This window comes from Macaca mulatta, chromosome 5, assembly GCF_049350105.2.
Source record: "Macaca mulatta isolate MMU2019108-1 chromosome 5, T2T-MMU8v2.0, whole genome shotgun sequence".
NCBI lineage: Eukaryota > Metazoa > Chordata > Mammalia > Primates > Cercopithecidae > Macaca > Macaca mulatta.
The window spans coordinates 96,983,294-97,005,527 of record NC_133410.1 but is presented as its reverse complement, the minus strand read 5'-3'; the positions used below and the strand labels follow the sequence as shown (position 1 = coordinate 97,005,527).

The 22,234-nt window shown below is 38.3% G+C and overlaps 1 protein-coding gene across 2 annotated transcripts; it reads right to left on the bottom strand.

The window, feature by feature from the left end:
• Nucleotides 1-1,414: 1,414 nt before the first annotated feature.
• Nucleotides 1,415-15,700, bottom strand: DMP1 (dentin matrix acidic phosphoprotein 1). Of its 2 annotated transcripts, XM_015138768.3 has the most exons (5): nucleotides 15,605-15,700; nucleotides 8,969-9,043; nucleotides 8,436-8,483; nucleotides 6,257-6,289; nucleotides 1,415-3,837 (listed from the first exon to the last, which is right to left on the bottom strand). In XM_015138768.3, exons 2-5 carry the CDS (start codon nucleotides 9,020-9,022, stop codon nucleotides 2,500-2,502), a joined length of 1,473 nt encoding a protein of 490 aa, XP_014994254.3. In that variant the 5' UTR covers nucleotides 9,023-9,043; nucleotides 15,605-15,700; the 3' UTR covers nucleotides 1,415-2,499. The 2 variants fall into 2 exon arrangements, with proteins under 2 accessions (XP_014994254.3, XP_028704442.2); XM_028848609.2 differs by lacking the exon at nucleotides 15,605-15,700 and having other exon boundaries at nucleotides 8,969-9,237.
• Nucleotides 15,701-22,234: the final 6,534 nt, after the last annotated feature.

Genomic DNA, 22,234 nt, shown 5'->3' with positions numbered 1-22,234 from the left:
ATGGGGTTTAGCCCACTCTCCATTTCTGCCTCTCTGTGTATTTCCTTCTGTTTTTGTTCTAACCGCTTTCTGACATCTCTTTCCCTAAATATTCAAATTTGCAGAGAAGGAAAATAAGATTAGACTTCAAGCCCCCATCATCCGCGTTCAGGCAGAGCCTTTGCAACATGCCTCCTTGGAGGCTGCCAGCCAGGCTCGCCTCATATCAGGTGGTCATTCTTTCCAGTCCCCTATGGTGAGGTGGGGCATGTGAGTGGTTAGAACCTGGCCACCTGTGCCTCAGGCAACCAGGAGGTCTGATCATGGGGCAGTTCTTCTTAGGAGGAGCAATGGGTTGGCAGGAACCTGTAGGTTAATGGAGTCAGATAATGAATCCAAGTGGAGACCCCAAATAGCGATATTGGATGGGCTCCATCAGAATTTCCTGGAATCCTTTTAGAGATGTGGAACTCTGAGTCTCACTCCAGACCTACCAAATTAAAAACTCTAAAATTTCAAGGGGAAGTATTAGAGAATAGCACACACACACACACATACACACACACACACACACACACACACACACACACGATTTTTAAATCTCCCCAAGTAAACACACCTTTGACCTTGTGAGGGAACAGAGAAATTGAAGGATGGGAAGGGTGAGACTGAAAGTTAGAAAATCTTCTTGATTCTTTTTTTTTTTTTTTTTCTTTTAGACAGGGTCTTGCTCTTCTTTACCAGGCTAGGGTGCAATGGCACGATCTCGGCTCACTGCAACCTCCACCTCCCGGGTTCAAGCGATTCTTGTGCCTCAGCCTCCTGAGTAGCTGAGACTACAGAGGCGTGCCACCACACCTGGCTCATTTGGTATTTTTAGTAGAGACCATGTTGGCCAGGCTGGTCTCAAACTCCTGACCTCAAGTGATCTGCTCACTTTGGCCTCCCAAAGTGCTGGGATGACGGGCGTGAGCCACTGCGCCTGGCCAGGAAGTCTTCTTGATTCTTTTAATAATTTTGTGGGGAATTCTGAGGTACTCTAGTGGAAGTGTAGGTAAAAACACATCTGTAAAGTAGAAGTGCTGAGATGAAGTCATTTCTTTCAAAGAAATAAAAATATAAGGAATACGGTTCTCTGTAGCTTCCAGAGCTTACACAAATGAGTCTGAGAGACCAGCAGGAACTAATGTTAAGCCTGAACATCATAAACTTTTAGTGTGGCCTCAAACAAAAATTGAGAGTTTGCTTCATTTTTCTCCCTGTTCTGTAACAGGTATAATTAGTGAAATATCATAAGCAACACATAGTACTTTTATCAAATGCTACCTGACTTACAAATAAAATTTTTTCAGCAAATAATTTAAGAAAATCTTGCATTTTAATAGGAGGAAGGTAATGAACAATTTGGGAATGCTTTAAAGAAAGAGTTGCTTAACATAAATAAATCCTAATAATCAACACCACGATTACAAATAAGCACATTTTTTGGGGTATTGTAATCTTTATTACAAAACAAGTATTTTATGTTGAGGTAATATTTCAAATGGTATTTAGCAAAAAATCAATAGAATCTTATATACAGAATTTTTCTCTGTAAAGGACTCAGAGAACAGTTTTTTTCTAGCATTGCACACAAACTGATTTTAGAAAAATAAAGCTAAAAAGTATCTATGTAAAGAGGAATTTCTTTCTCCCACTCTTCCCGACCCAATCCTTCTTATCATCACCAGTGATCAGTAAGGTGATGTTTATGGGAGTTCTACAAAAAAAAAAAAAAATGATGAATTGGTAAATTAATTGGGAGAAAAATACTTTCTTATCCAAAACAACTCACTGTGCCATAATTTCAAAGTGCTTTTGCAAACTAAGTATTTAATCCTATAGAATTTACTATTATTTATCCCAAGAATAGAATTCCCCAGTCTCCAACGAGGAAACCCTGTGCAACCTTCCAACTCCAATGTCTTCTGCTGTGAAGCCCTCCCTCGTTCTCCAACACATTGGTCACCCTTCTCAGTGCTTCCAGATAGATATCGTGTTCATAACTCTGTTTTGGCACTCACCATACTGGGTTGTAACAATTCTTGTTTCTCTTATACATATCCCTCTTTAACTCTGTAGCTTTGTGGATCCTTCTATAAGTTCCTAGGAGCAAGAAGCAAGTCTTAACCTGCTTTACATTTTCAACACCCAGCACAGTGCCTGGTACATCATGGACCCCCAGTTGCTTTATTTGTTAGGTTGATGAGTTAGGAACTATCTCAGCTGCAAAGTTATCATGCAGATCCTTTCTTGCTTCTAGCCTCTTTGGATGTGTTCTGGTGTTACTCCACAGTATTTAAACCTCTATGAAATGATGACACCCTAGAAACAAGTGTAACGTCCAGCAATTCCTTTCAGGAAAAAAATGGCATCTGGTTATTCTTTTGATCAACACATCAATAAATTATAGTTATCATGATACACCTTCAAGTCCCTAAGACTCCTTTATATGACAACTGCTTCTTAGGACAGCTGATGCTAATAGCCATCTTGGCAGTCATTATCATCTTGCTCCCCAATGGGTTTGTTGTGATAGGCATCAACTGTTAATTTCCGGCTCTCTATCTCAATGTTTTTCAACTGGCCATCTTCCTCACTGCTTGATTCGCTCTCCGTGGAGTTGCTATCTTCTTTGGATCTGCTGCTGTCTTGAGAGTCACTGTCGTCTTCCTCAGACTGGCTTTCCTCACTCTGACTCTCTGTTGAGGTGCTATGAGACTGCAGGCCTTCTTGGCTGGAGCTGTTCTCATCCTCGGGGGACTCCGGGCTTTCCTCTGAGAAGCTGAGGCTCTCACTGGATTTGCTGTCTGCTTGCTCCTCTCTGGATTCACTTTTTGAGTGGGAGAGTGTGTGCGAGCTGTCCTCCTCGCTGGAGTCACTGTCTTCCTGGTCTTCTACATGACTAGTTGTGGGGTCCGGGTTGTCTCCTCTGGACTCACTCACCACCTCTTGCTGAGACTCACTGCTGTTCTCTTGAGATGGCAGGTTGCCTTCTTGGCTGGACTCACTGCTGGGGCTATCTACCTTTTGGCTGTCTTCCTGGGACATATTCTCCTTGCTGTCTTCTTGAGAGTCACCCTTGCTGTCTCTACTGGGTTGGCTGAGGCCAGCATCTCTGGAGTTACTGTTTTCTGTAGAGTCACTCTTGACTTCTTCCATTGTGTTGTTGTCATCAAATTCACCTCTATCATCTTCCTCTGAGATGCGAGACTTCCTAAAAATTTTCCTACTGGGATGCTCCAGCAATTGGCTGTCACCTGAATCTTGAGTGTTTGCTTGCTCACTGTTTTCTCCAGATTCTTTTGATTTCATGCCTGCACTGTTCATCCTGGAGTTTCCCCTTTCACTTCTGATGCTGTCTGGGTCATCACTCTGCATTCCCTCATCGTCAAACTCAGAGCCGTCTCCATGGCTGCTCTCCCCATCGCTGACACCTCCCACCCAGTGCTCTTCACTGTCACTCTCAGGCCTGCTGTCCACCTGGTCCTCATTGTCAAGTTCCCTGCTCTCACTGGTGATATCCTGGGCACTGTCTTGCCCTTGTGGGGCACCCTCTTCACTGGATTGTATGGTGTCATCAGAGTCCTCATCACTTCCCAGTCTGGAGTTTCCTCCTTCTTGTCTGTCTTTGGGCCCTGGACCACTGTCATCATCGCCAAAGGTATCATCTCCACTGTCATCTTCATCGTCATCTTTATCATCTCCTTCTTTTCCTGTGCTCCTGGAGAAGCCACCAGCTGGCCTATAAATGTATTGATCATCATCAGATCCCAGGCCCTCCTCTGACTCAGTGCTGTCACTGGGGTCTTCATTTGCCTAGAATTTGGGGTTAACAGATATGGTCATTATTCCAGGAACTGATAGAGAAGGAGTTATCTAGAGCCTGTCTAGTCTTTCTGCTTCCTTCGTCCTACGTCCCCTCCTCTAATGGTCAGTTTTACTGACCTCTATGGTCAGTTTTACTACTCAATAACGTCTCCACCAGAGCTTAAACAGGAAGGAAGAGAAGTTGAAACTCAAGTGGTTCCATTTTATATAGGCACATTTCACTCAATGCTGCTAACATTTTCTCAAAAAGCTTTCTGGAAATCACATTTATGAAATTCAAATCATACTGTATATATAATTCCTTTAAAAAACAAAAACAAAAACTCTTGGGCCGGGCACTGTGGCTCACACCCGTAATCCCAGCAATAGGAGGCCGAGGTGGGTGGATCACGAGGTCAAGAGGTCAAGACCATCCTGGCCAACATGGTGAAACCCCATCTCTATGAAAAATACAAAAATTAGCTGGCCATGGTGCCACGCACCTGTAGTCCCAGCTACTCAGGAGGCTGAGGCAGGAGAATCACCTGAACCCGGGAGGCAGAGGTTACAGTGAGCTGAGATCGAACCACTGCACTCCAGCCTGGTGGCAGAGCTAGACTCTGTCTCAAACAAACAAACAAACACAACAACAACAACAAAACCTCTTAGGTAATTGTTTGTGAATTAAAGAGTTGGTTTATAATGCTCATGCATGAAAGTGTTTGGTGTAAAACAGAGTTTTCAAAAATAGTGAGTGATCTTAAAATGACCCCAATTTTTTTTCATCTGGAGAGAAAAATGTACTAGGACAGGAGGATAAAATATTTAGCTAAAATGAAAATAAAATATTATAGTAAGGTATATGCCTCACCCAAACCATGTTTCTACCTCATTAGTACAACCAGAAAGTTGCCTATAGATGATTCAGCTAGAAGACACCAACTAGTATGACCACCAAGGCAGCTTAGTGCTGAGTGGGAAGTCAGAGAGGTGAGCCCTGTAAGCAAAACAATTGGATGCACTGTACCAGTAAGGAAGGACAGTGAGTCTTCACACATTATGCTCCCAAAATATCTGCTCTCTTTACCATACCCTACAACAGAGCATACCTGCTAGTTTTTTGTTTGTTTGTTTGTTTGTTTAACACGTCCCGACTGATCAATGTCTGAGTCTGTAATTGGGAGTAGTTGTGTATATGCTGTTGACTTCTATTCCTAGCACTGGAGTTTGATGCTGGTATGGTGGAACTGAGCATGGGTTTAACCTGCTATACCTCGTTAACCCAACTCACAAGAAGGAATTGCAGGAATCACCATACTTCATTAACCCTTTCTCAAGCAGGGATTGCTACCGTAACTTGAGAGCTTAGAGACCCTTGAGGCAACAAATCACAAAGTCCCCAGCAAACAGCATTTCCCCAGTTCTATGCTTTTAAATTTCTAGAATGTTCCTTTGATAACCTCAAGTAAATAGGGATAAACAGGCTAATAATTCATCTTCCAACTCTGGCTAAGTGTAGAATGCAACATGGAACAAAGTTTTGGGGAGAAACCTGGCTCCTGGACTCTCTGGAGTCCCACAGGATTGAATTTGGTTAAAACAATAGCATAGCTAAGAAAGTAACAACACTTAGTCTTAGAAAAATGAAAAAGAATGCCAGCTTTAAGGGATATAAACTGAGTCTGCCTTTCTCACTCCCAGAGCCCGGTCCCACAGATGGGACTATTTTTAAAGAGAAAGTCATTAATGAAGTAATTGTTTTACTTAAAGTTTCCTCAGGGCTCTCCTGTTCTGTCTTCAAGCAGGACCCTTGACACAGAGAAGTTCCCAGGCACTTCTTCACCTGATCTGAACTGCTCCAGTTGTAAAAGCAACAGTTTAAGTTGATGAGTAAGTTTGAAATGGTCAATGACCATTTGTGAGTGCGTGTGTGTCTGTGTGTGTGTATTTTTTAACTAGGAGAGACATTTGGGGCTACAATGCCAGCAATCTAGCCTCAGTGATGAAAATAAGATGAATAGCATGTCTGCATGTGAATTCTCCTTACTCATTTTTCTCTTCTTATTTTATGGGACTCTTTAGCCAGCATAACTCATAGTTAGAAAATATTATATTTAGAACTGTTGCCAGGTAATTTAATCTAACATCATTTCCTTCCATTCCTAAGTAGCCTGAAAAGTTAAGAAAGGTCTGTTTAATTACGTGTTCCTCTGGGTTAACTTTACTTCCTTTCGATGACTCACTACTCTCCTGAAAGGGGAAAAATGTTTATTTTTCTTTTTAGTAATTCCTTAGGAAATAAAAAAACATGATACACATCAATTGCTTCCAGTCTGGATTTCCTACTTTCAAAATTGTAAAAGGCAATGGAAAGAGTGTTAAAGTTGCTTCATGAGATGTTTATGACAAAAGTAAATGAGATAGTTACCAAGGGAGGTGTTGGTGCCTGAGTCAAATGACCCTGCAAAAAAGGAAAGGAAGGAAAACAGATTACCCCCTCACAGATGGATTTCATTATTGTAATTATTTACAATAATTTTAGGATTATTTTTAGTTTCTTGGTAGAGATCTTACATTTACATGAGTAATTAGTGAAATTTTATGATGAAATAGTTCAAAAAGGAAGGTAAAATGACTAATGGCTTGAAAAGATCTTGGGATATAAGAGACCTAGACGATGTTTCTATTTCTGATATTTCATTTACACAAATAAATATGCTGTCTTTGAACCTGGCCGTTCATACAACCTAGAGGAAATGTAACACATGAAAAGCAGCATTGAAACTCAGAATCCAGATTTAAGTCTCAATTAACTCACTGGTCTTGGTTTTAGCCCTGAGAACCAATCATCTTGGTGTTAGCACGGAAAGTCATGTGTTGCAGGAAACCCCTAAGTTCCAGGTAAACCGAGATGGTTGGTTACTCTAGGTGAAGGTAGGCAATTCACTTCATGTGTCTGACCCCCAGTTTCTTGTTCATAAATTAAGGAAATTAACACCCACTGTGCTTACCCCACAAGGTAGTTATGAGGGCGAAACCAGCTAATGCCTATGGAAGTATCTCGAAAACTATTTATTCAACATGATATAAACTAAAGAAAAAATCCATTTGAGAACATCCATCATATAAAATTTAATAGTAAAAAAAACTGAATTGAGAAAGCCATTAAACCTTTCTCAAGTCATGTAACAGCCCTGGTTTTAAAAACAAATGCTAAGTCAGAAATTTAACTAGTCATACTTCTGATTTATTTCACTATCTTTAGTCTCATAAGCACTATAAGAATGCCTTAGCAACTTCTGGTACCCCTCCCCACCACTTCTCCCCCCTGCCCTTTGAGGAGGGCAAAGTCCTGTGTGGAACACCCAAGGCGCGAAGTAGAGCACGGAGGAGCTGCTATTGATATGTCTTCAACGTGCGTCTCAGCGGTGCTGGACTGGGGATATCTCCTTAGAGAAAGGAGCTATAATCACTCTGTCTTTGGCCTGCGACACTGCAGGCAGGTACCATGGCAGGCTGTGCTCCAGTCAATTATCATTTGGAATTAATGGGTGGAAGGGAGCAAGACATTGTTATTTTTCTCATGCCAAGGCTAGACTTGAGAACAGGGCATGTTTGTGTGTCTCTGGTTAAATGAGAGAGAGGATCTACAGTGTCTGCTTTTAAATTAACCAGCCTATGGATATCTCTGAAGAAAGTTCATAACAAATACTGTGAATTCTATTCCAGACTCAGGCATGGACAAGACCCCACCTCAGGTCACTGACATTATCTGGCCACCACCAAAAGCACTGGGCCCAAGCTTTATCATATGTAAAAGCCAGTAGGAAACAAGGTAGTGAACAAAATGCTCTGATTTCACATAAGATTTTAACCGTTAGTGCCAATCTTGAGAATTTTCTGACCTCTTAGATCAGGCTCCCTCCTGAGAGGGAGTAACACACTGGTTAAGAATGTGGATTCTGGAGCTAGAGTGAGTGACATAATCTCAAAGTCTGGCTCTAACACTAATTAACCACGTAACCTAGACAGATTGAGTTACTCTCTGTGGTCAGTTTTCTCATCTGTAAAGTGAGAATAAAACATAATGCCTAATTCACAGAGGTGTGAAAATTAAGAAAGTTAATATATGTAAAACACTCAGAACTGTGCCTGGCAATGATTCTTGAGTTATTGAGAGTTAATAATTCTCAATACAATAACATGCCAGCAACATTAGCTCTCATGCCAGAGACTGTAGTGTCCTCTCATTCTTCTTGCTTTTCTCACCTCCCAGGACTTGACCTCTTGCCCACCAGATAACTCTTGTTAAAACAGATTTCAAGTCATAATATCTCCTGAAAACTCTTGGTTCATTGTCATGCATCCCCTGGTACTATTATGCACATCCATTACAAGAAGAAAGCTAACAGAAAATATGCTTCCTTGCCAGAGTATATACTACTAACTTGGAATCGCAGCATTATTTTCATCTATGAACTCTATAGTTTAGCTTATTAATATGCTCATGAAGTCATTAGCAGTTTCAACATTTGCAATAAGTCAATTTGGTTATACTCATAATAAATTAAAATTAAAATATTTCAAAAAGTCATATTTCTACTCACCTTCCATTCTTCAGAACTCTCAGATTCATTATTTTGATACCTGGCTACCTAGAAAATTTAGTACACATGGTAAATCCAAAGAGAAATTTCTGAAGCAACAGTTATTAACACTTTTCATACATAGGAGTAGGGATAGTCAAATTTTAGGCTGCATCAGAATCACCTGGAGGCCTTGTTAAAACACTGATTTCTGTTTCCTATCCCTAAAGAGTCTGGTTTAGCAGCTCTGAGGTAGGGTCCATGAACTTGGATTTCTAACAAGGTCCTAGTTGATGCTGATGCTGCTGGTTCCGGGATGACACTTTAAGAACCACTGCTTATAGGGAAGAAAAATGTGAATGATATCTATATGAATGGCAACTGAACAGAATAAAAAACAACTTAAATGAAATTTCTTAAGAAAACAGCATTCTAAGAAACTACTATTTTTACTGGACTGGAACATATACAGCCATCTTGGTTCATAGCCAATGAAAATCACGGAGTTTTAAGTATGAAAGGGTTTTTTCACATATCCCTACCCTAATACTTACTGGGAGAGCGCAGGATAATCCCCAAAGGAACGTGAGCAGGATGCTGATCTTCATAGTTGGGTGTGATACGTCTACCTGGAACGAAGGACATAGATGTTTCTCTCCATGTTAAAGAAATAAAGTAGCTTCAACTTTTTAACAGTTTCTTCTTATTAACAATTCATCCAAATGTCCGTGAACTGATGAATGGATAAATAAAATTTACTATATCTATAAAACAGAATATTATTCAACCATAAAGAGGAATGAAGTACTGACACGTGCTACAGAATAGGGGAACCTTGAGAACACTATGCTAAGTGAAAGAAGCCAGATAAAAAGGCCGCATTGGAATGCTTCTATTTACATGAAATGTCCAGAACAGGCAAAGCTACAGAGACAAAAAGCAGATTAGTGGTTGCCCAGAGCTTGTGCAGATGGGAGGTTGAGGGGTGACAGCTAATGGGTACAGGATTTCTTTTGGAGGTGATGAAACTGTTCCATGTATCATAGTGAAGGTTGCACAACTCTGTGAATATACGGAAAACCACTGAGCTATACACTTCAAATTAGTGAAGTATGTGGTGTATAGATTATAACTCAACAAACTGGTTTTTAAAAACCTCACTCCTAAGAAATAAATTGAAAATGTTCCAATGAGGAGATCTACAAACACTAACACATAAAGTATGATAAATTGACGAAAAAGTAAAGAAAGAGGAATACAGAAATTTCTATCCATTCACTTTTACAATAATTACGCAGCTTGGTATGGCAGAGCACCCTAGCAAATGTATTCTCCCTAAAAACTACACTTATTGACACCAGTGATAGGTGGTGGGCATTTGTTTTCACACATACACAATGGCTTCTAAGTCACGTTTATGACTGCATAACAATGTCTACACAACATAGATTGTTTTCGCTTTTTTTTTAATCTACAAGAGATGTGCTAGAGTAGGCTGCATATTACAACTTCAGAAAGTTCTTAATATCTACTGTGACACATTTAATCATACATTATACATGATTATGCTAAATTATTTTTGCTGGCGTTCACAGTACTGAAGGATTTGGGGAAGATTAGAGGTTTGGGATACACTTGTAAATCATGCAGAGAGAAACATGCCAAATCAAACTGCTTTTCTGAAGGGTAACTTCATTTCACACTTCAAGAACTGTTGCTTTGGAAAACACTTTGTTCTGTATTTAAAAATAGATGTACTAGATGCTAAAGTAAAAATTTATTGAAATGGTTTAAGGAACGCAATTTACCCTGCACTAGTAAGCCCTGGTAGCTGCCTTAGCATACTTGTCCGATGAACTTCCATATATTCCACAAATAATCCTGCAAGTTTATTTCACTTTTGTTGATTTGTTTCATTTCTTTAAATGTTAAATGTATACCATGAAAGGAAAATAAAATCTTGGGACCCCAAACTCACTAAGCCAAAGGGAAAAGTCAACCTAGGAACTGGGTCACTCAGATCTGCTTCCCATTTTGTTCTTAAAAAGATAGCTACAGGGATAAAAAGCTACATACCTCCCTCACAGTTTTCTCACAGGGAAATTCCTGTGGGCCCTGAGATCTCTACCCTAAAACAGTCTGGCTGAATTTCACCATCACCATGTAAATTAACAGCTTACCTTCACAAGTTCAGGACAAAGGACAGAACTAAAAGTCATTCCTCTTCTTACCTGAGACAGATGCATGTCTGACAGCTTCCTCTAGTCTATGTTTACTTTATCTTATGTAAAAATGCAGATTCACTGAGCATGAGACAAATGCATAATTAACTATTCCTCTACCCTTTCACATATAAAATCTAGGTTCAGTGAACACTAAACAAAGACCCAAAGGAATGCAACCACTTGCCTCTTTTATCCACCCATTCTTTTTATCCCCTTCCTCTTTCTCCTATTGTCTGCTCTTTCCCCTTTAAATACTGAAGTCCTCAGACTCTCTTTGTAAAGAAACATTGACCATAGATGTTTCTGGTGGTTTTGTGTTCCTTTTTCCCAAATGTATCCTCAATTTTGACAAGATAAGTCTCCAAAAAATAATTGAGACTCAACTCAGTCATTTTCTTTGATTTGCAATAGTTTACTAGTGTAGCAACTCAGAAAACAATACTCCACAATGAAGGCCTCAGAAGCAAAAACTTCTCTCTGACCTTCCCCTGCCCTCCTATCTCTGGTCCCTCATTCTCCCCTGAGACTAACCATAGAAACTAGAATCCCTCTTCCCAAAGGCAGGTTATAGAAACCAGAACCCCTTTTCCCCAAAGCCAGCAATAAAACCTTAAAATATTCCCCTAAGTCCCCCTGTCTTTCTGTGTAACAACTGGCCATAAAGAAATTCTCTGACCCACCTAGTTTAATTGTAGGTCATAAGACCCCCACTCCAGAGAAGGTACTGTCCCATATCAAGAAGGAAGAAATGCTGCACAGAGACGCCAAGAAGAATCTGGACAGGCCTGGCTGGGCCACCCGACTTGGTCTACTAGTATAAGGTTAAAACCTTTTTGTCCAATCATATTTCTACATGGCTGCCCACGTTTTGTTGGACATAAGCATAAAGATGGACAGTTTCTCCTGTATCTTCAGGTGTTCGTTCTGAAGGCTCCTGTGTCACATAAAAATAAATTTGTGTTCCTTTTCTCCTATTAATCTATCTTTTGTCAGTTGATTTTCAGCGAACATTCAGAGGGTGAGGGGTAAGTTTTCCCTTGGCCCCTAAACTAATGATAGGAGTTAAAAGCCAAAGATTCTCAACCCTAAATGTATATTACTCTCACCTGGGAAAGGTTTTTAAAATGCCAATGCACAAATCCCATCCCAGGGCAATATATCCATTCACTTGGGTGGGCACAGGAATAGGTTTGTTTTTAAAGTTCCACAAGAGATTTTAACACTTGATCTAAGAAATAAAAATTAGCCAGTCATGGTGGCACGTGCCTGTAGTTCCAGCTACTCAGGAGGCTGAGTGGGGAGAATTCTTTCAGCCAGGGAGGTTGAAGCTGCACTGAGCCATGATCCTGCCACTCCACTCCAGTTTGGGTGACAGAGGAAGACCCTGTCTCAAAAAAAAATTATATGTATATGTATATATACACATATACACACACATATATATGTATTGCATATATATACATGTGTGTATGTATATGTGTATACACATATACGTATGTATATGTATATATGTATAGATGTGCATATACATATGTACCTCTGTATATACACACATATACATATATGTATGTATACCTGTATATGTATATATGTGTGTATACACATATATGTATGTATACACATATACATATATACATATGTACATATACATATGTATATATACACATATACATACACAGGTATATATATGCAATACATATATATGTGTATATATGTGTGTATATATGTATAGCACTCAATAATGCCTGAATATGCTGAATATTATCTGAAACATTGGGTTCAAGAAGTCATTTAATCTTATTTTTAATGTATTCAAGAAAATAATAGAAATCCTAAGATAAGGAGCCTGAACAGGCTTCTCATTTCTACCTTCACACAACTCAAACAACCTCTCATGTATATTATAGGCATTTTCTCTCCTCAGCATAGTTATTCTTAATTTGTGCTACTTTCTTTATTCTAATTCAGCATAGTGTATATCTGTCCTTATGTTTGATACTATCTTAATTTCTTTTAAAAATCCTTCAATTAGTATCAACAAAGAAAAACATATGAAAATACTTAACTATACCAAAATCAAGCTTAATTTAATAGATGTTACTTCTCTTTAGATCCCACAATCAAAACTGTTTTTTAAATTTGTTAGGTTTATTTCTTCAGGAAAGCAAAATTTTCTCAAATATGATATTCTCTTTTTTTTTTTTTTTTTTTTTTTTTGAGACGGAGTCTCACGCTGTTGCCCAGGCTGGAGTGCAGTGGCGCGATCTCGGCTCACTGCAAGCTCCGCCTCCTGGGTTCACGCCATTCTCCTGCCTCAGCCTCCTGAGTAGCTAGGACTACAGGCGCCCGCCACCGCGCCCGGCTAATTTTTTGTATTTTTAGTAGAGACGGGGTTTCACTGTGGTCTCGATCTCCTGACCTTGTGATCCGCCTGCCTCGGCCTCCCAAAGTGCTGGGATTACAGGCTTGAGCCACCGCGCCCGGCCTCAAATATGATATTCTCAAAATAATCCTGTCAATGGTTTTAGCTTCACAGATCAAATGAAAATTAGATAGCTCACCATTTTAATTTTCAAAGTGAAATTTGAATAGGGTTATAATTTCATGATTCTCTGAAAACTAGCAAATGTTAGAGCCTTGACAGAAGGTCAATGACTATTGAATTCTCTTGTATTTTCTTTAGTTTCTCTCATCTAAATAATTAGAAAATTGGGGGTGCCATTGTGCATTTATTCTAAACCAATGAATGTTGTTTTTTTTCCCAAAGAAGTGCATGCCCCTAGTGCTCAAGTTTCTTAGGGATGGAAGATTCTAAACCATAAGAAAGATGCCCTAACTTGCTCAGGATTCCAGAAATACTATTTAGCACCCTGACCTAAACCAGTAATTTCCCAGATGCAAGTCTAGTAAACTAAAATAAAAGACACCCTAGAGTTCTGAAAGAGCTGATGTTGCCACCCCAAGAATATAGTCCAACCTTAAGCATTAAAGAAAGTCAGATCTTAAACCCCATATTAGGTTTGCATTTGGTATTTTTGATAAAAATAATTGTAATTTTGTGAAGTGCTTTCCAAACAAGAGCTCCAAACTTTTTATAAACATTTTGGCTACTATTCAAAAAAGAGTAGAAGCAGATAGGCAGTAGCCCTATTCTGAACAGTAATTGTGAACCACAACTACAAGTCTGCAATTAAAAGTCCAGAACTTTGAGTTCTTCTTCAAGGATTGGCTAATGTTATTTCTACGTCCCACCGGCTGTCATTCTACAGTGAGATGACGTAACAAAAGGAAATCAACAACCTGAGTTCCATCCCTGTGGAAGGCAGTGTATTAGAGAATTTCTGACTTTTTGAATTGTTGTCATAGAGTTGAAAAGAGCCAAATGTTTAGAATGTGGAGAGGGAAACTAAAGTCAAGACTTCAGATGTAGCCAAAACTTCTCTGGGCTCTTAAGTAAGGAAATTTGTTCTAGAATTTTCTCAAGGTTAAGATACATTTGTAAAATATATGTCTTCTTTTATGTAAACCAAAATGAAGGAAATAGGCCAAAGGAAGAAAATAAAGGTTTGAAAAGTCATAGGCTCTTTTTTCTTTTGGAAAACAATTCATCATATTAATTTGCTTTGTTTGTTATCTTCAAGAACACAACTGAATGATACATTCATTCATTAGCAGTCAATAAATATTTATGAACATCCAATGTGCTAGACACTTTTCTAGGTGCTGAGTATACAGCAATTTGTAACAATAATAAAATAAGCTGGTTTTACAAAAGTAAAATTACCCTGAATCCAACTAACTAGAACCTGCTAGAATTTGTTTTCTTATTACTCTTTGAAAATAGAGTCAAACTTGGCCATGATATGAACTCTACCAGGAATCCAGAGAAACAAACAAACCAAAAAAAATTTCCAATTCTTCCTATTGTAAGTGTCTTAAGGTCAATTACAATGAATCCAATATTATATGCTTTTAACCACAGGAAAATAACTTTGAGGTGCCCCCAAAATTAAATATAGATTTGGAAGGCCTCTAAGCATCTGAGGCACGTTGTTTTACATCACCATTTTCAGGTAGATAAGTGGACTAATACCCTTTAGAAAACAGTTTGTTCACATTTTTAAACAAGGTTAAAATAGGTTAGTCAAGCCTCAGTTAAACGGAAAGTATGGTTAAGCACAAGTTACTGCTCTTAAGGAAGATAAGTTGCTGAAACACATGGACTCTTCTAAATGTCATACAGATGAAGTACAGTAAATACAGTACATAAAAACACATATGGACAGGAACATATACACAAGTTCTCTACACTAAAAAATATTTTTAAATGCAATTATAACTAACATTTATTGAATTCTGACTGTATCCAAGGCATCATGCTAACGTGAATACCCAGTTAAACAATACAAAAAATGTAATGATCACACCCTCAGTTATTTCAGTAGTTTAATCATCTTTTAGTTACTTACGCAGTTCATAAAAAATATTACTAGATGCTCTCTAAATGAATAACATTACATTTTTTAATTTAAAAAAATTATTTTGAAAGTCCTTCCATCCAGTTTAGATTTTTCTTCACAATCTTGTAGGCCATAAACATTCCCATATTCATGAAACCTAAATGTAAAAGTTTTGTATGTTTTGCTAATTAAAACTAAATTTCAAAATGACTTTCCATCTGCCTCCTGTTCTATAAACTTTCCCTTTTAGAAGCATCATGTGGAGATCTAATTAAAGCATTACCAAGAAAAACACCTGGCTCTGTTGACCTAACATGTCATTTTAATATCATTATTTACTGTGGCATAAACAACAGGCACAAAAATATGAACTGTTTTTACCTGAAGCGCAGCTCTCCCATCTCTCTCTACATGATATAATGCCTCAAACATGTATACATATTTAATATTTTCCAAACAATCAGCAAAAGTCATTTTAAAAAATTAAATGATATAAATGGCTTACCCTCCTTAGTTCACAAAGACTTTTTTCAAAAAGTCTCAGAAATCAGGTTGACGTTCCTCTCACGGAGGAAATCTATGCCCAATGAAGCCACTCTTGTGTTGATATTCTGGACACTTCTCTGATGGTGCAGGAATTTAAACTCTGCTGCAGCTCTTCATAGCCAATCAACCTCAGCCTGGGGGTGACTGACATCACAAGGTATCACCGGGACCCCGGTACACCCACACTTCCTCCAGCTGGCAGAGGCAGATTTTCCCTAAAAAGCTCTTGTGGTTCCCAAATGACTAGACTAGTTTCCATTAAATTGAAGATCTTCCCAAAGCTTTATTTTGATTTCTAAATATATGTCATTCACATTCAGGCAGGCTTATGAACATTATAAACAATGACAATGTCTTCTACCCACCGACAGATCCCAGCAGACCCAAGGATGGGAAAGGCGGAGGCAGGGGTGGGTAGAAAGTTTCCTGTTAATGTACATTTCCAGGTTGTACATGGAGAAAGCTACTAAAATACTAGTTTCTGAAATTGTTGGTTTTGAGAATATGGGCTTTTATTTCTTCCTTTTTCCTCTTTTAACAACCTCTACTACTCACCTCCTTTTCCTCCCATCTCCCCACTCCCATATACACACAAAGATCCCAAACTCCTACTCATCTAATAAAGCATCCACTAAAGTACCCCCCTTAGTAACTATAGTGTTATTTAAAAAATTTAAATCTAACACTTAATCATTTCCCCTGTTTGCCACATTTTAATGACTCTTTGAAATCAGAATTGGATTAAGAGGAATTGTAGTTGGGTAGCATCCAAGGAAACTAATCTTGAAGGAATTCTATGCCACCACTGAAAATGTAATGAAATTGATAAAATGATATTTACCAAAACATTTTCGAGGAAGTGTACTAAAAGTTGTAGGGAGCTGGAAATGGGTTTGGCAATTTCCAAGGCGTGTGTTTAAGTGACAGTAGGATGACCACTGAACAGGTATTTAGAGAATATGAGCTGCTAGACCTTAATTTCCCCAAAAGTAGGGATGTTTACTTGTTTACTGGTCTATATCACATCAGTGCCTGGATACCTAGAACAGTTCTTAAGCACTCAGTACTCTTTGAATGACTGAATGGATTGGCTGGAAAATTAGCCAAACTATTAACTTGATTACAGTATCTGCATAACTCACTGTGACTTTTTAAAAAATGCTTTAATTGTTAAAAAAAAAAAAAAGTTTAGCTGATGCTCCTAACATGGATCTAGAAAATTAGAGTGCCCAATTTATTCAGGCAGCTAATGTCAGATATATGGATTGTCAACGTATTTAGTATGAACTATAACATGGTGAGGGGGTGGTGTGCACAACGAGGAAAGAGATGTCTATTTTCATTTAGGGTTGATTAGAAAGCCAAAGTCCATATGGGGAAGCTATAAATTCCCTGTGTTTTGCTCTGGTTCTGAATTATACTCTCTGATGGTTTCATGGGTCTTGACTGAGATCTATGCTAGAAGAACCTTATAATCTTATGACAGAATTGGATTCTGGGCAGATTTGGGCAGATCATATTACAAGACATTATTTTAGACTCTCTTCAAATCCCTGCATAAAAACAGAGGAGCAATTAAATAACAACATTAAAAACTGTGGATAACATTTACAATAAAACCAGGCATTTTCGTTATCTATTGCTATATTAAAAACCACTTCAATATTTTGCATTTTAAAACAACTACCATTTTGTTATCTCTCACAGCTAGCGCTGTAGTCATCTGAAGACTCAGTTGGGGCAGAACATTTCAGATGCCACTTTCATAGTTGTTGCCTGAGAGCTCAGTTGGAGCTGTAATTCTGAGCACTTCAGTTCTTCACATGGCCTCTCCTTGGCTTGGCCTTCTCACAACCTGAAGGCTGGGGGCCAAGAGTTCCTAGAATATCAATTTTCCATATTCTGTTGATCAGTCAGTCACATGAAGATCTCAGATTCATAAGAAGAAATACTCTGTACCTTTTGGTGTCAGATCAGGATGCGTATGTATAGGGAGCAGAGGAAATGTTGAGGCCATTTTTGATTAGTTAACACCCTGTGTGACAAGTTATATCCACTATCTCCAAGGTGACTAAGGACAAACGACCAAGTGCCACAAGACCTAGAGAGTCTATGCAGGAGTGAGCAGAGGGAAGCAACAGGAAATCTGATGAACATAAGAACAGCAGAACCCAAAGCCATCAAGAATTATTGCTGATGGGTGCCAATGGTTCATAACACAGCTGAAGGATCTACAGCAGTCTAGCCCCTAAGGATTCTGAGCCACTACAGCTGCTTTCTAAGACAGACTCACATAGAGGAGAAACTTCTGGGAGTGGAATAAAAATTGCACAGGATATAGACAACAGAGAAAACATAGATAAGTATGGGAGAGGGGAATGCAAGAAATCTTAGAAAACTGCTCTTTTTTTTTTAACATAACATGAAAGCAACAGAAGAGGGAGCCGTGTGAAGTTTGAAAGTTACCCTGAACTTTCTAAAAGTACAGGAAACCCAATTTCATATAAAACAAACAGCAAAAAATCTATGAAGGTTAAATCCCATAGGAGCAGAATAACAACCTGCTAGACAATGAAAGTTTGCTTAGAAGACATAATTAAATAATAAACTAAAAACATAAGTTTCTATTTTTAAAATAGCAAAGAAGTATCAAGAAAATGACACAATAGGTGAAAAAAAAAACATGGAAACTATAATAACTCAGAAAATAAATATCAGGACTCAGGAAAATGTTGGAATAAAAGAAAAAAATTATTTTAGAAATGAAGACTAGTCTAGAAGGACCACAAAAGAGAATAAATATAATAGGTAATTATTCAATGGAATTAGAAGGCAAAAAAGAGGAAAGTATTTTAAATTTAAGAAAATAAAGAAAAAGTATTTGGGAGAAAGTCACATATATTAAAGACTGGCAAAGAACATCCAAATTACAGATTATAGGAGTCCTAAAGAAGATAACAAAAATAAGAGAACAGCAGAAGTACTAAAAAACAAATGAATAACAAACACATCATCCAAGGAAGTTTCCCTGAATTTAAAAAAAGAAGATTAAAAACTCTTATTTCAAGAGCATATCAGGTACCTGAGAATATGGGCCCAAAATGACCAACATCAAAACGCATTCTAATAAAATTACTGAACTTTGAAGATAAAGAAAAAGTCCTTTGGGCTTCTAGGCAAAAGCAACAAGTGATTCGTAAGGGAAGGAATATTAGATTATCATTAAGACTTTGACAGTAATGCTTCATGCCAGGAAAAATAAGGTAATATATTTAAGGCATTCAAAATAAGAAAATGTGAAGCAAGGATTTTGTAAGTCAGCAAAACTGACTTTTAGGTATGAAAGACTAAAGCAAACTGTTATCAACAGGCAAGAATTCAAGGAATATTATTTCCTCAAACCATTGCTGGGGAATCTACTAGATAAAGAGCTTCAGACAGCCAAAATAACTAGAGAGGCATTGTCACAAGAACAGGTGATAAGCATAAAACATATAGTTACTTGCAGAAATGTAATTAAGTGAGGCTAAATGGGAGACAGCACAGTATATAATGATTAAATACTTAGCATTGATATAGTGCAGCTTTTACAAAGGTGGGGCGAATGGAGAACATATATGCAAAAATAATTTCAACTGTTCTCAATAATTATACTAGTGATGGCAGTATTATTGTTATTCTGAGAATGTTGTATGTGTAATGTGGAATAAAGCATATTAGCAATTTTGAATTATTCTCTTTCTTTAATCAATGCATCCATGAGAATCAGGATTCTCAGTGTGAAAGAAAGGAGATGCAAATTTGATACAGAAGTGTAAGTGCCCTTTGGGAGGCCGAGGCCAGCAGATACCTTGAGCCAGGAGTTCCAGACCAGCTTGGGCAACATGGTGAAACCTCGTCTCTACAAATAGTACAAAAAATTAGCAGGGCGTGGTGGCTCTCACCTGTAGTCCCAGCTACTCAGGAGGCTGAGACAGGAGGATCGCTTGAGCCCAGGAAGTCGAGGCTGCAGTGAGCCATGATCATGCCACTGCACTCCAGCCTGGGTGACAGAGTGAAACCCTGTCTCATAAAATAAAAAATAAAAAATAAAAATTAAAAAAAAAGAGTAATGTCCTTAATCCAGTAATCCTGAATTTAAATGGAAAAGATTAGAATTTACTTAGGAATTATTATAAAGACACATGCACACAAACACACATCCCACATGTGTATCTTAGCTCTGTCGCCATAGAGACTAAAAACACAGTCGTAGCTAGGACCCCTAGAACCCGGAGTGTGATCTAGCATCTGGGGCCCGTTGGGAAATTGGTTGATCCCAGGTCTATGACCCAAAATATGCAAGATGAGTTTGGAACATCTTGTCGTCCCAGATTCCAGGACAGCTATCAAAGATTACCAATATTCTGTCAAAGGACTCAGGAGCCAACTCGAATAGGCCTCTACTGGCCAAAGATAGAGCAATGTAGACTTTAAAATAGATAATTTTAGATCTCTGAGTTCATAATGATGTTACAAAAATGAAATAGAATACTAATTGATCACCTTGGGATGATAACAGGAAGCCACTTCATGACCTTGAAAACTTGTAAGTAAGTGGAAAGAATGAGGCATTTGTGTAGACCTTTATGAATTAAACCAAATTAGACGTGAGGGGAAGCTTATCTTTGTAAAAGAATTGTGTGATGATTAATTTTAGGTGTCAACTTGACTGGATTAAAGAATACCTAGAGAACTAGTAAAGCATTGTTTCTGGGCCTGTCTGTGAGGGTGTTTCTAGAGGAGCTTGGCATGTGAGTCTGTGGACTTGGTGAGAAGGATCTGCCCCCAGTATGGACAGGCAATATCCAGTCTGCTGGAGACCCAGATAGAACAAAAAAGGAAACGGAAAATGATTTCCTCTGTCTCTCCTGGAGCTGAGACACTCTTCTTCTCCTGCCCCGGGACATGACAGCTCCAGCTTCTGTGGCCTTTAGGCTCCAGGATTTATACCAGCCTACCCCTCCCGACACCCAGGTTCTCACACCTTGGGCCTCAGACTGAGAGTTACACCATCAGCTTCCCATGTTCTGAGGCTTTCAAACTTGGACTGAGCCACACTATCCTCACCACAGGGTCTCCAGCTTGCAGGCTGCATGTTGTGGGACTTCTCAACCTCCATAATCACATGAGCGAATTTCTCTAATAAGTCCCTTATCAATTAATATGATATATATATATCCTATTTATACACATATACGTACATATCCTATTATATATATTTATATATCCTATTCATATAGGATATATACACAGATGTATATAATGCACATATATCCTATATAAATAGAACATATAAATATGCATATGATAGGATATATAAATACATATAAATAGGATATCTGTATATATGTATATATATAAATATATGCTATATATAAGATATATCTGTGTGTGTATACAGATATCCTATAATATATATATGGGATACACATGGATATATACAGATATATATATGTATATGTGTATACATATCCTATGTGTGTGTATATATATCCTATGTATATGTCTCTCTGGAGAACTCCAACTCTATATATATAGCTGTGTATACATATCCTATATAGATACAGATATATATATGGAGTCAGGGTTCTCCAGAGAGACATATACAGGGGTATATCTGTATATGTCTATCTTACTAGAATATGTTTCGGTGTTGGTTATGTAATATTATTATGAACTCACAGATTTAAAATTATTTGATAGGTCTCAGTCTGTTGCAATTACTATCTATCCTAAAGATTACATAGCTCCATCTTTGGCCAGTAGAGCCCTATTGGAGCTGGCTCCTGATATATATCTCTGTATATGTCTCTCTGGAGAATCCTAATACATATTCCAATTAATGAATTAAAAGAGCCAGGCACGATGGCTCACGCCTATAATCCCAACACTTTGGGAGGCCAAGGCGGGTAGATCACGATGTCACGATGTCAGGAGTTTGAGATCAGCCTGGCCAATATAGTGAAACCCCATCTCTACTGAAAATTCAAATAAGTGGCCAGGTGTGGCAGCAGGCACCTGTAATCCCAGCTACTCGGGATGCTGAGGCAAGAGAATCACTTGATCCTGGGAGACGGAGGTTGCAGTGAGCTGAGAACACACCATTGCACTCCAGCCCCGGTGACAGTGCGAGACTCCATCTCAATAAATAAATAAATAGAAAATGAAATAAGTCACCATTTTACAACTCGCAATGAATTTATCCAGGCATTGCAAATCAATGTCTACTTCACTCATGAAAAGAAAGACAACCAGACTATGTGGTTCCTGGTGAAAGAACACAATATCACCTACAGTCTGTTAAAGGGATCAAATTCGTTGTGATCAAACTTCTGGATCCAGTCATCAAGTTTCAGGAAATACAAATAGCAGGACTATTTTGAGTTGCATTACATATGTAATCAGTAACATTTAGACTGTGGGAAACTCTACAATTCAAATACTCCAGGTTCTTCAACAGATAAATTATTACGAAAAAAAAAATAAAAAATTGAAGTACAGTTTAAAAGATTTTGAGACTTAAAATACGCAGCAGTCTTTTTTCAAT